The 12,289-nt window shown below is 42.0% G+C and overlaps 1 protein-coding gene across 1 annotated transcript; it reads left to right on the top strand.

Moving 5' to 3' along the window:
* Positions 1-43: 43 nt before the first annotated feature.
* Positions 44-3,988, top strand: PBDC1 (polysaccharide biosynthesis domain containing 1). Its single transcript, XM_003802228.3, has 6 exons — positions 44-97; positions 190-255; positions 1,287-1,346; positions 1,855-1,995; positions 3,130-3,241; positions 3,558-3,988. The coding sequence occupies exons 1-6, from the start codon at positions 68-70 to the stop codon at positions 3,770-3,772; spliced, it is 624 nt and encodes a 207-aa protein (XP_003802276.1). The 5' UTR covers positions 44-67; the 3' UTR covers positions 3,773-3,988.
* Positions 3,989-12,289: the final 8,301 nt, after the last annotated feature.

Genomic DNA, 12,289 nt, shown 5'->3' with positions numbered 1-12,289 from the left:
AAAAAAAAAAAAAAAGAAAACCAAAACACTTCCGGGAAAGTGCAGCCACGCTTTCCGGACTGCAACAATGGAGGCTACCAGTGGAACTGATGAGCCGGTGAGACGTTGCTCTGGGGTTGGTTGAGTGGGGGAGTCCAGCCAGGTGGAACCTTGAATTCTTTTTCTCCCTTTTCTTTTTCACCTTCCCAGGTTTCTGGGGAGCTGATGTCTGTGGCACATGCTCTTTCTCTCTCAGCAGAATCGTATGGCAACGATGTGAGTATGACTCACCCACCTACAACTCTACCTGCTCAGCTAGCCTGGGATCTGTGCAGGGTTTGCTAATAAATTCTAATCTCCTGTTTTAGTATCTTCTGCACACCACTCACCGGGATTTCATCAGAAACCCACTTTCATTCAATTCATTTGAATCTTGATCCACAAATGTAGGATTTATGCCAGTGGAAGTGGTTCCTTAACTTTGCTACACGTTAGAAATCACCTGGGAAGCTTTTAAATATCCCGATGTCTAGATTGCAGTTAATACCAACTAAATCAGAATGAAGGATGAGAGACAAGAATTTTTGAAAGTATTTGAAGAAATGTATCAGTATTTTTAAAGGTTCCCAAATGATTGCTTTGTGCAGCAAAGCTATACAGGCTTATAGTGTGTCAATTTCATTTCTTGGTGTTGCTGGATGGGGAATGGCCATCTGGTAAACACAAATGGTGATTATGACGTGCTATAATCTTAAAAGTGAAAAATAGCTAGCCGGGCATTGTGGCGGGTGCCTGTGGTCCCAGCTACCCGAGAGGCTGAGGCAAGAGAATCACCTAAGCCCAGTTGGAGGTTGCTGTGAGCTGTGTGACGCTGGCACTCTACTGGAGGCGATACAGTGAGACTCCGTCTCTACAAAAAAGAAAGAAAGAAAGAAAGATAGCTTTTTCTTCTGTTATCTTTGTTCTCCCAACAACTTGGTGGTGTATATGGGTATATTATTCCAGCTTTATAATGATTTAACTAAGTCTTGAAAAGGTGATATATTTAGTCTCCCCCACTTTTACTAGCTGATGGTAAAAGATAGCCAGTGGCTCATTTTATTTATTATACTGTATAGGTAGCTTTTTTTGATAGTCACAAAGTCAAAAGAATTATTATGTTGTTCAAATTCATAGTCATAGTTTTTATCCTTTGACAGTCTGGTAACCTTCTTGAGCGTTAACTAGATATTGATATACTTGCTTAACATGTTATACAGTAACAAGATTGAGAGTTTTCTGACCTGACATTTTTCAATCCTTTGCAGCCGGATATTGAGATGGCTTGGGCCATGAGAGCAATGCAACATGCTGAAGTCTATTACAAGGTGAATTATCTGTTATCATCATTAAGCAGAATTAGACATGGAATTGTAGTGTATGGTGCTCTGCTAATCACTCTCTTAGCAAGTTAAACAGTTATGTTTGTATTACTAAACAGTCTTACAGACAACAGAGGGATGGAAACAAGCTTATTTTGGCAATGTGCAGTTCTGCTTCTGTGCCTGGTGTTCTATTGCTAGCTGGCAAAAGGGTGCCTAGTCCATACATAGTAGGCACTTAATAAATATTTGTTTAATGAATGAACAAGCTACAGAGCATGATAGCCATGTATCACTAGGGCCAAATGGCCAGTTGCCAAATTGGTTGCAGGGATTATAATATATCATAGCACCTTTAAACTGTAAAGTGATTTCATCTAGGACCTAAGCTGTCATACTTTTTAACAAAATCTTCTGCCCTGAGAATCCATAAGAGTTTTCCGGCAAGGGTCAGGAGGGTAGAAGTACAGTAAATAAGAGACTAGCATCTGTATGTTGTCTTACTATCTGGCAGCTGATTTCATCAGTTGACCCACAATTCCTGAAACTCACCAAAGTGGATGACCAGATCTATTCTGAATTCCGGGAAAATTTTGAGAAACTCAGGATAGATATCTTAGACCCAGAAGAACTCAAATCAGAATCAGCTAAAGAGGTAAGCATTTTCTTTACTAAATATTACTTAGCATCTGACCAATAATTTTTTTTGAAAGAGTCTCACTTTGTCACCCTTTGTAGATTGCCATGGTGTCACAGGTCACAGCAACCTCCAACTCTTGGGCTTAAGCGATTATTTTGCCTCACCCTCCCAAGTAGCTGGGACTACAGGCGCCTGCCACAACACATGGCTGTTTGTTAGAGACAAAGTCTTCCTCTGGCTCATGCTGGTCTAGAACCCATGAACTCAAGCAATCTACCCACCTCAGCCTCCCAAGTGCTAGCATTACACTAGCAATAGCCTAAGCCACCATGCCCAGCTTTCTGACCAATAATTTTTTAACATTTTTTGTTTGTTTTAAGGAAATATGAAATAAAGAACCAGAGCTTTTTTCTTTATAGTTATAATGAACTAATTAAGTTAGGAAATGAATGTATACTTAAATAGGTAGGTTATCCAGAAGATTTTGGTGGGGACATGACATAGTTTATATGATCACAGGCCATGGATAATTGGAAAAATTGTGGGGGTGGGTTTGTTGCTTATGTGATTATCTTGTACTTTGACAGGGTACTTAACACATTTAGGAAAAAATTTTTCCTTGGGAGTAAGTCCTTGGCCTACAAAGGATCTAAACTTCTAACTTTTAGCAGGCTATTACTGATCTTGGGAAAATTGATGTTACTGAATAGGCTTCTTCCTTAAAATCTAACTTTGTGAGTTTGGGCTAAATTATTGTCTTCTTTATCTCACTTGTGCCTTAGCAGTAGAGATTATAATGGACATTTTAGGATGATCTGACCAATAACTTTAAAACAAAACAGAATTGGTAATATTTAAGAAATAACATTTTAATTTTTTAGTAAAGGAGTTTTATATTTTTAAGGTTAAAATATGCTTTTGTTGGGAAATAGCAGTCTACAGACACAAATTGGTAACACAGAAATTTACTATTAGTTTCACAGTGAAACTAGTGATCACCTGAGTCCTAGTCTCTCTCACTACTGTTATTTTCCTTATTGCTGAAGTAGGAGCCCTTCTACTTCTACAGGCTGGTGTAAGTACATCAGCCTGTTGCATTTTTTGAGCTACAGCATTTTTTTTGTTGTTGTTTGTTTTTTGACTTTACAGAAATGGAGGCCATTCTGCTTGAAGTTTGATGGGATCGTAGAAGATTTCAACTATGGTACTTTGCTGCGACTAGACTGTTCTCAGGGCTACACTGAGGAAAACACCATCTTTGGTTAGTAATTTTCCTCTGGAATTGTTTCTGTATAAGGAGAGTTAGGGATCATATTTTACTGATGAGTCAGTGGCATGTATAGTTATGTTGGGCATCATCTTATTTGTTATATCTTTAAAGAACATGTTGTTTTTTTAAGTAACTAAGATAGTAAAGTATTTTCAGCCTTGTTAATACCAAGTTATAATTCAAGATCTCTGAAGCTTATGACTACGCTTGAATAATTGCATATTGATTCAATTTTAGTAATAGATTTCCAATAGAGTTAGGGAATTAACCAAGACTAAGACAATAATCAATTTCATTCACTCTCCAGCCCCCAGGATACAATTTTTTGCTATTGAAATTGCTCGGAACCGGGAAGGCTATAACAAAGCAGTTTCCATCAGTGTTCAGGACAAAGAAGGAGAGAATGAAGCCAACAATGGAGGAGAGAAAGGAGTTGACAGTGGAGGAAAAGAGGAAAGAGTCAACAGAGAAGAGGAGAAAGCTGACAAAGATAACAACAAAAGTGGTGAAACAGCTATGTAAGGTAGATAGTAAGTAGCACTCTAGAAGCTATGACTCAGCTGAGCCTACAAGTACCATGGGTGCTTTTTGCACAAACTGCTTTGGTTAAATATACAATTGGAGGACACCCAAAAGGATGTCTTTCTAGTCTGATAACCAGGAGTTGCTTTCTTGATTTCCTTACTGGCTTAAAGACTATTATTGGGGTCTTAGTTTATTATTTTTTGGTATGTTGTTTTTTGGCTCTCACTACTGGTCAGTCAGAAATTTTGTAAATAAATTTATTTTGGTTCTTATCCAAATCTGTGACCTTAAAAAGTACTTAAAGTTATTTGACACTTCAGATTATTTTCATGTTTATAATTTCATCAGCATGTCTCATATGAAATGATTTATGCCAGTTTCTTAATGCTTCTCGCTGTTCTGTGTAGTAAAGTTCTCTCAACCTGTTAATCTAATGTTGGTATTAGAACTCCTAAACATAAGAATTGACTCTTACTCTGAGTGAGGGTACTTCACTGATTTCATTCACTGAGGGAGAATAGCTCCCTGATTTCATTTGCTATATATGACAAAAAATTTGATACATATTGATACGTACTCTATGGTGATAACAACATTAGCCTGAAGCTACCAGATTAGTGAATGCAGCCCAGTTACTATTAGAAGAACAGAAGACTGGACCTGCTTCAGTACTTACTTCTCTTCTGGTAGCCAGGTAGATACCTGAAAGCTAACAAAAAGAAATTAAATATGAAACCTAACAGATTGGCTTCCCTTTTATAATGCAGTAGACAGTAGAATACATTTACATACTAACACAAAATGAACATATACTATGTATTTAATCGATATTTTGTTGAGGTCCAAAAGTAGACAAATTGATTTTATGTGAATGAGGAAGTATATTATTCTGATGGCTTTTAAGAGTGCATCTTCAGTTACCTTTGCATGTATGTAAAGATTTGTATATGTGTCTGTAGCCATACTGAACTTGACTGATGAAACTAGTTAGAAGAAACCACAGTGTTTATAGTATATACAGTAAATAAAAGTCTCACCACAACATTATAATGCAATAAAGGATTTGCCATAACAGAGAAGGGAAATTAAGGCCTTTTTATTCCAGTGGACATAAGAGAAAAATAAAAATTAACTTAATTGATGAATTCTACCTTAGGCAAAAGATGAACGATAGATGCATACAGCTGGTAGCAACAATTTTGCACAAAGAAAATAGGTTTCTCCATTAGTTCTCATTGGCAAATTCTTAAAAATATCTAAAACACTTGTTAGAGTCTTTACTTTATAGAGACTTTGCAAGTGGTGCCTGTGGCTCAGTGAGTAGGGCGCTGGCCTCATATACCAAGGGTGGAGGGTTCCAACCTGGCCACAGCCAAACTGCAACAAATAAATAGCTGGACATAGCAGGCACCTGTAGTTCCAGCTACTCAGGAGGTTGAGGCAAGAGAATCACCTAAGTCCAGGAGCTGGAGGTTACTGTGAGCTGTGACACAACAGCACTCTACTGAGGGTAACAAACTAAGACTGTCTCTAGAAAAAAAAAAAAAAGACTTTTTGGGGTAGAAGAGCTCCAGAGAGAAACATCCAATTAAAAAAAAAAAAAAGAGCTGGCTTGGTGCTCATAGCTCAGTGAGTAGGGTGCTAGGCCACATACACCAAGGCTGGGAAGTTCGAGCCCGGCCTGGACGAGCTAAACAACAATGACAAGTGTAACCAAAAATAACCAGGTTTTATGGACGTGGTCACTCTCCATTCTCCTTTTTCTCTCTGTTAAAGTCTTTCCTTGTCCCTGGACTGGGTTCCTCTCTTTTCTTGTGGACCCTACCCAGGTTCTATGCCAGAAACTTTCATCTTTATGGTGCATGGGCCAGGAAAGGAGGCAGTGAGACCAGTTGAGGGACCACCCCAGATCCTTGCCTCAGCCCTCCTGACGTTCATCACTGCACACTAATTTCTCAGGACTCAGTAAGCTGGAGAAAGGGATTCCACCTCTGGGATCTCCCATTCCACCACCACCTCTCTCTCCAAAAATCTAAGTTGGGATTTCCCCTAGGATCTGGGATCAGTGTTCCTTCCCCCCTCCCAACACCTACATTTGGGGAATCTTAAGGGACAGGGTTGGATTCTCTGGACTTTGTCCTCAGCTCTAGACTTGATGTAGGTATGCCTGCCTCCCTGCTGGTGAGCCTCCACCTCACTTCACCTCCTTACCTCACATGCCATGGCAATTGCTATTCATTTTCCTCCCAAAACCTGCCAATAGGCAATCTTAAAAACCAGGGCAAACTGTGTTTGAAAGGAGATATCAAACTGCCTCTCTCTCTCTAGTACTGCCTTGCCCCAGTGCATACTAGACAATGGAAACCAGTAGCCTAAAATTGACATTTAAAATTTAAACACTCAAAAATCTTAAAAATTTCATAGCTCTCAGCTAGGCATGGTGGCTCATGACTGTAATACCAGCACTTGGGAGGCTAAGGTGGGTGGATTGCCTGAGCTCACAAGTTGGAGATCAGCTTGAGCCAGAGCAAGACCTCCTCTCTAAAAATAGCTAGGTGTTGTGGCAGGTGCCTGTAGTCCCAGCTACATGGGAGGATAAGAGAAGATAATTGATTAAGCCCAGGAGTTTGAAGTTGCTATAAGCTATGACGCCAGGGAACTCTACCAAGGGTGACAAAGTGAGACTCTGTCTCAGAAAATAATAATAAATAAAAAACATAACTCCCAATGGCAAGTGGTCTGGAGTCTCCTATCTTCAAGCTTCTTTCTTGAGGGTCATCCTTTTCTCTCCCAGAACTATACAACCTTTCAAATTCTCCTCAATGAACAGTTGCCACTTCAACCTTCCACCTCTGACTCAGACTTTGACCCCCCTGAACATTCTGCTTCCCCAACCTTATGACTCTGCCTCCTGAACCTTCTGCTCCCACCTGGTCTCAAAGCAGAGGGTGCCCACAGGTTATAGGTGCGTTTAGAGATTCTTCGACAGTTGGCTGAAAGAGTTAGGCTCTATCTAATAGACCAGGGTCAGAAAAACAAATGCCGAGTTAAGATAAGGGTCTGTTAATCAGAGACAAAATGCAGACTCAAGTGGTTTGTTGTGTATATTGAGGACCTGCAAGTTTATCTTGTATAGCCTTAGTTGGGTCTATTAATGAGTCACAGAGGGCATCTCTAACAAGGGGAAGGAGGGATGTTGGGGGTCAGGGGTTCCCAGTTTGATTGCTGGGATGAGCTAGAAAGTTCAACCAAGGCAGGACCATAAGGGAAAGCAAAAGTAAGTGGAAACTGAAAATAAAACTGGATCGGCACAAGGAGGGTAGATAGAAAGTAAAAGTAACTGACACAAGTTACAGAGTAATGAAAAGATTTTATTTAGGAAGAACAAAGAGAAAGTTTAGAGCACTTGTGAAGAGAGTTGGAAGTGGTTCCCTCTAGTGAAGGAAAAAAGTCAGAGAGGAGACATAAAGGCCTGCAGGGAGGCCTCTGTGAGTTTTCAGGCAGTATTACCTTTTCCTATTGGTCATTCATGGTCTCTTTCTATTGGTTATTTTCATTGGTTACATAGGTTACTTCATACCCATATTCTCATAGGCCTTCCAGACTTCCTGGTTCAGCAGCCCAGAGTTTCCACCCACCCCTCCTGAAACCTGCCCCTCTTTTCTGAGACAGAGCCTCAAGCTATCACCCTGGGTGGAGTGCCCTGGCATTACAGCTCACAGCAACCTCCAACTCCTGGGCTCAAGTGATTCTCCTGCCTCCACCTCCCAAGTAGTTGGGACTACAGGTGCCCTCCACGATGCCCTGCTATTTTTTGGTTGCAGCCATCAGTGTTTGGTGGGCCAGGACTGGATTCGAATCCACCAGCTCAGGTGTATGTGGCTAGTGCCTTAGCCACTTGAGCCACAGGCGCTGAGCCTGGAGCCCCTTGTTTAGTGTCTGTCTAGTTCCCCCCTGAGGAGCTATGATCTTAAAATCTTTTTTTAAATTTTTTTGGGGGGGTCCTAAAATCTTGATGGGAAAATGGAGGACAGCCATTCTTAGCTACTTCCTGCTGTCAAAATGGGGCGTTGGCCTACTTTTCAGGGACCCTCCTCATTTTCCCTACACTGAAGGGATTTGGGGAGTCTGAAGTTTCTGGCCACTTGTTCAAAAGGTTTCACCAGTATTTGCTGCAATCCCTGCATCACCATCATCTTTATGTGAAACTGCTGGAGCCTGGAAAACAGGAACTTAATGAAGTTGAACAGGCAGGGTCTAAACATTTAGGAGAAGATGATCATAATTGTAGGCCCAGTGAAAGATATAGAAAGAAATATTTCTTTAAATTAGTTGCATTCAAGGCAGATGCGTTTAAAAGAACCTGTTTCAAGGTTTGGAAAGCCTTCTCTTGTTTCCTATCTCATGTTACTCCTTCCACAACTTCCTCTGTTAAAGTATTGTATAAGGGCTTAATAAAACTTCCATATTATCCAATAGTATTCTGCCATTCCCCTTTGCAAAGGGAATCCCTAAAAACTGAGTTGCTAGCCATGAGAAACATGCCTCACCATGTCTCCTCCTCCAAATGACCATCATATGGGTACGAAGTAACCTCGGTAACCAATGAACAATAGAAAGAGACCATGAATGACCAATAGAAAAAGATAATACTGCCTGGAAGCCAAGAGAGGTCTCCCTGCAGGCCTTTGTGTTCCTCTATCACTTTTTCTCCTTCACTATGAGAGAGGATACCTGAGAAAGGTGAGGTCTAGGAGAACAGGTCTTCTCAAGAAGACCACAAAGATACACCTGCAGTGTCCTGTCCATGGTGACTCAGCTCTTGGGAATTTGTAAACTTAACTTCCTAGAACTTGAAAATTTCCAAGTTCTGTGAAATTGTATAGTTCTGTAGGGGCTGGAATAGCATCTCCCACTTGATTCAAACTGACCAATGAGAAGCGTACCTGTGGGGTAGAACTTTTTGACTGTCAATAAAAAGGAAAAGGCTAGCCAGTTGGGGAGCACAGCCATTTGGAATTCTTCTATGCCATAAGCTTCTGGCTGATGAATAAAGCCCTTTCTCTTATAAACGTGGTATTTGGGTGCTCTTTCTCTCTGTTGGGCCTCATCTTCCTGCAACATTGTGGTTCCCTGACTGGGAAGTGAGATCACCCTTGGAGAGAACATGCACCTGATAGTTGTTGCTAATCCTCTGGACACTAACGTGGGGGCCCTTGGGCGATGTGAACCACTGAGCGTGCCAGGGAGGCAATTTGGCCTCCCTGTGTGGACACCTCTGAGGCAAGAATGTAAAAGCAGAGCTAAAAGAATCTGTCCTAGTCGCCCTGTGTGGGCCTTAGCCAAACTGCAGACATTTCTGTTGTCTATATGTTCCTCTTTTGACATGCACAGGGCCTAGATTGTAACCTAGTAACTTCCTTGGACTTCCATTGCCTTTGAGGGCAGGTAGTCCAACTGGTCTTTTTTTTTTTTTTTTTTTGAGACAGAGCCTCAAGCTGTCCCCCTGGGTAGAGTGCTGTGGCACCACAGCCCACAGCAACCTCCAACTCCTGGGCTCAAGCGCATCTCTTGTTTCTGCCTCCCAAGTAGCTGGGACCACAGACGCCCCCCACAACGTCTGGCCATTTTTTGGTTGCAGCCATCATTGTTGTTTGGCGGGCCTGGGCTGGATTCGAACCCACCATCTTAGGTGTATGTGGCTGGCACATTAGCCACTTGAGCCACAGGTGCCGAACCAGTCCAACCAGTCTTAAGGGCACTGGCCAATCTGACCTTCCCCTTGAGCCCGGAACCTTAAGGATGATATCATGTCTCTCTCTGTTTTATGACCTCTTACCCTAAAAAATGGATAAAAGAGAGGCAAGAAATTGGGTCAGGGGACTTGCTTTTGAAGACACAGGTCTTCTGAGTTCCCCCTGGCTGGAATAAACCCACTTCCTCTAACCAACTGGTGCCTGGAGTCTTCTGTCTGCATCGGTTTCCTGCTACACCTCGACTGGGCTGAGAAGGGATCCTGTTGCCAGGTCTTCAAGAAGTCAAACACCAAGAGGAACGGGCATGCAGGAACAGGTACCTACACAGGGAAATATGTAGGTACTTAAGGCAAGGCATGATTGATCTGGGGATCCCACTACAGTTTTTGTGGAAGAAGGAGCCTGATCAACTCCTTGGGCATTAGATTGCTGGTAGGTCTTTTGAGAGGTGTGTGAGTGTGTGTGGATGTGGTGTAACTGAAAGAACTCTGAGGGTGGAGTTGGACATCCCTTCACAGGGCCTAGGGTAGTGTTGGTTTGCCTCTTATGGCTAAGTGTCAGCTCAAGTGGGAAATAGAGGTTGCCTAGGTTAAGAAATGGGTTGGAATTGTGTGCATCTGAGTGCTTGGAGAATGATTGAGATGGGTAAACAATAGGTGGGGCTTCACCCCCCCCATTCATAGAGTGAAAGGAATCTGTGAGTGTGCCTTTCTTCCCTGCTCCAACCTTGCCCCCTGGCTGTTCTGAGAGAAACTGTAAGTTCCAGGTTTTTCACTTTCTGTCTTTGGCGGCATCCACATGGCCATGTGGGTCTTGGGGTGGAAATGAAAGAGACATTAGAAAGGATGTTGTAGTTTTGTTACTGGAATTTATTCAGTGAGTCTTTTGTCTCAGGAATTTGAGAATTGAGCCCCTGGGCCAGAGATAAGTGATAAAATGGGATTTTGTTGGACTGAGGGGCATTCAGAGGAAGTAGAGAGTGCCAGACCTCTTGGCAGAGAGGCTGTAGCTTCGAAAGTGTTGCGGTTCGGGTGGTCTGGTGAGCTGTGGATGGCCCTTGAAAATCTGAGGGAGAGAGTGTAAATGTCATGCTTCATGGGGCTGTATCCATATCAGCAGCAGGTCCCCAAGGTGAACAACCTCTTGAAGGGGAGAGGAGGCCCAGGTCAGAAGTTTCCTGCATGGGTCCTTTGTCTAGGGGCAAATAATTGGCCCTGAGAGATGTTTTGGCCTGGACTTGGTAGATAGAAAAATACCTTTACTAACTGAATGGGTGTTCTAGCAAATGAATGAATGCAGCTCCTCACCTTGGACAAGGTTATTAGGTCTTTGTTTCGGTTTGTCTGGGGAGGGGATTAGGGTGTGTGCTCCTTAGTCAGGGTAGAGCCATCCAAAAGGTTTCAGGCTGCTTTGTTCATGACCTTGCTAGGGCTCAGAGGGCATGTCCTAGCAATATGTTTGTGCCAGGAGATGGGAGTCCGATGTCTGAGCTCACCTGAGCCTGAAAAATGGGGGTTCCCTGTCCAGCCCTGAGCAGGAAAATCCTGTATCAATGTTATATCTCATAAAATGTCTCTCATTTGTAAAATGTAATAATTTTGGTTGTTTAAATTGTTGAGAAATTAAGTCTTTGTCAAAGGATAAAATTCTTGCCTTTTTAAACCTTGGAATGGCATTGGGTAAAGACAGAATCTTGTGTGATAAATTTTGTCCTGAAACAGAATGGTTGTGTAAGAAAGTGAAAGGCAGGGCGAAAGTTAAAGAAAGTTTAGCATGTTTGTAGAACGTCTGTCTAGGTTAAATGAAGCTCATAAAAGAGAATTTGTGAAAGAATTTACATGTGATCCAGTTGACTATGTATTTCCTTTAAAATCTTTTGGCTTGTAATCTTATTTGAACCAATGTTTTAGGCCTTTGATATTTGACAAACATCCACCCCTCCCCTTGTTAGAGATGTCCTCTGTGACTCATTAACAGGCCTAACTAAGGCTATGCAAGACATACTTTCAGGTCCTCAATATACAATCCTTCTGTCTAACTTCCTTTCTCCTCTCTTTCCACCTGACTCCTTTTTTTCCTCCACACATCCTCTTGGGAACAGCCTCCAGAAGCTATTTTACCCTTAGGTGAAATAGGGGGAGCTGAGGGCATTATCAGGGTCCGTGTTCCCTTTAGCCTAAGAGATCTATCCCAAATTGAAACACACCTTAGGTCCTTTTCAACGAATCATACTCAATTTATAAAAATACTTCTAGTATTTAACCCAGTCCTATGACATCTATGGCAAGACATTTATGTAGTGCTTTCCTCTTTCACCATTCTGCGGCAAAAACCTGTATATGTACTGTAGCCTCAGCCTTCACACATACCTTAGCTGAAACCCCCCTAAAATATACCAACCTCAAGCCCAAATTGGAGGCTACAAGGCTGTACTTAAGCACCAGCTTTATGTTTCAATCAGCCTCAGACATAGGACAAAGCTTCAGAAACTTGAGAGCAGACTCCAGACTCCCCAGAAGGAATTAATTCAACTTGACTTCAAGGTCTATAATAACACAAAGGAGGAAGTGGCCGAGAATAAACAGTCTAGGTACCAGATGCTGGCCTCTGCCCTTCAGGGACAGAGAAAGGGCTCTACCTGAGCCTGAAAAATGGGAGTTCCTTGTCCAGCCCTCAGTGGAAAAATCCTGTATCAATATTATATCTCATAAAATGTCTCTCATTTATAAAATGTAATAATTTGGTTGTTTAAATTGTT

This window comes from Otolemur garnettii, unplaced genomic scaffold (genome assembly GCF_000181295.1).
Source record: "Otolemur garnettii isolate 467f Iridium unplaced genomic scaffold, OtoGar3 scaffold00239, whole genome shotgun sequence".
Lineage (NCBI taxonomy): Eukaryota > Metazoa > Chordata > Mammalia > Primates > Galagidae > Otolemur > Otolemur garnettii.
The sequence above is the reverse complement of the archived record's forward strand: the minus strand, read 5'-3'. Positions and strand labels throughout refer to the sequence as shown.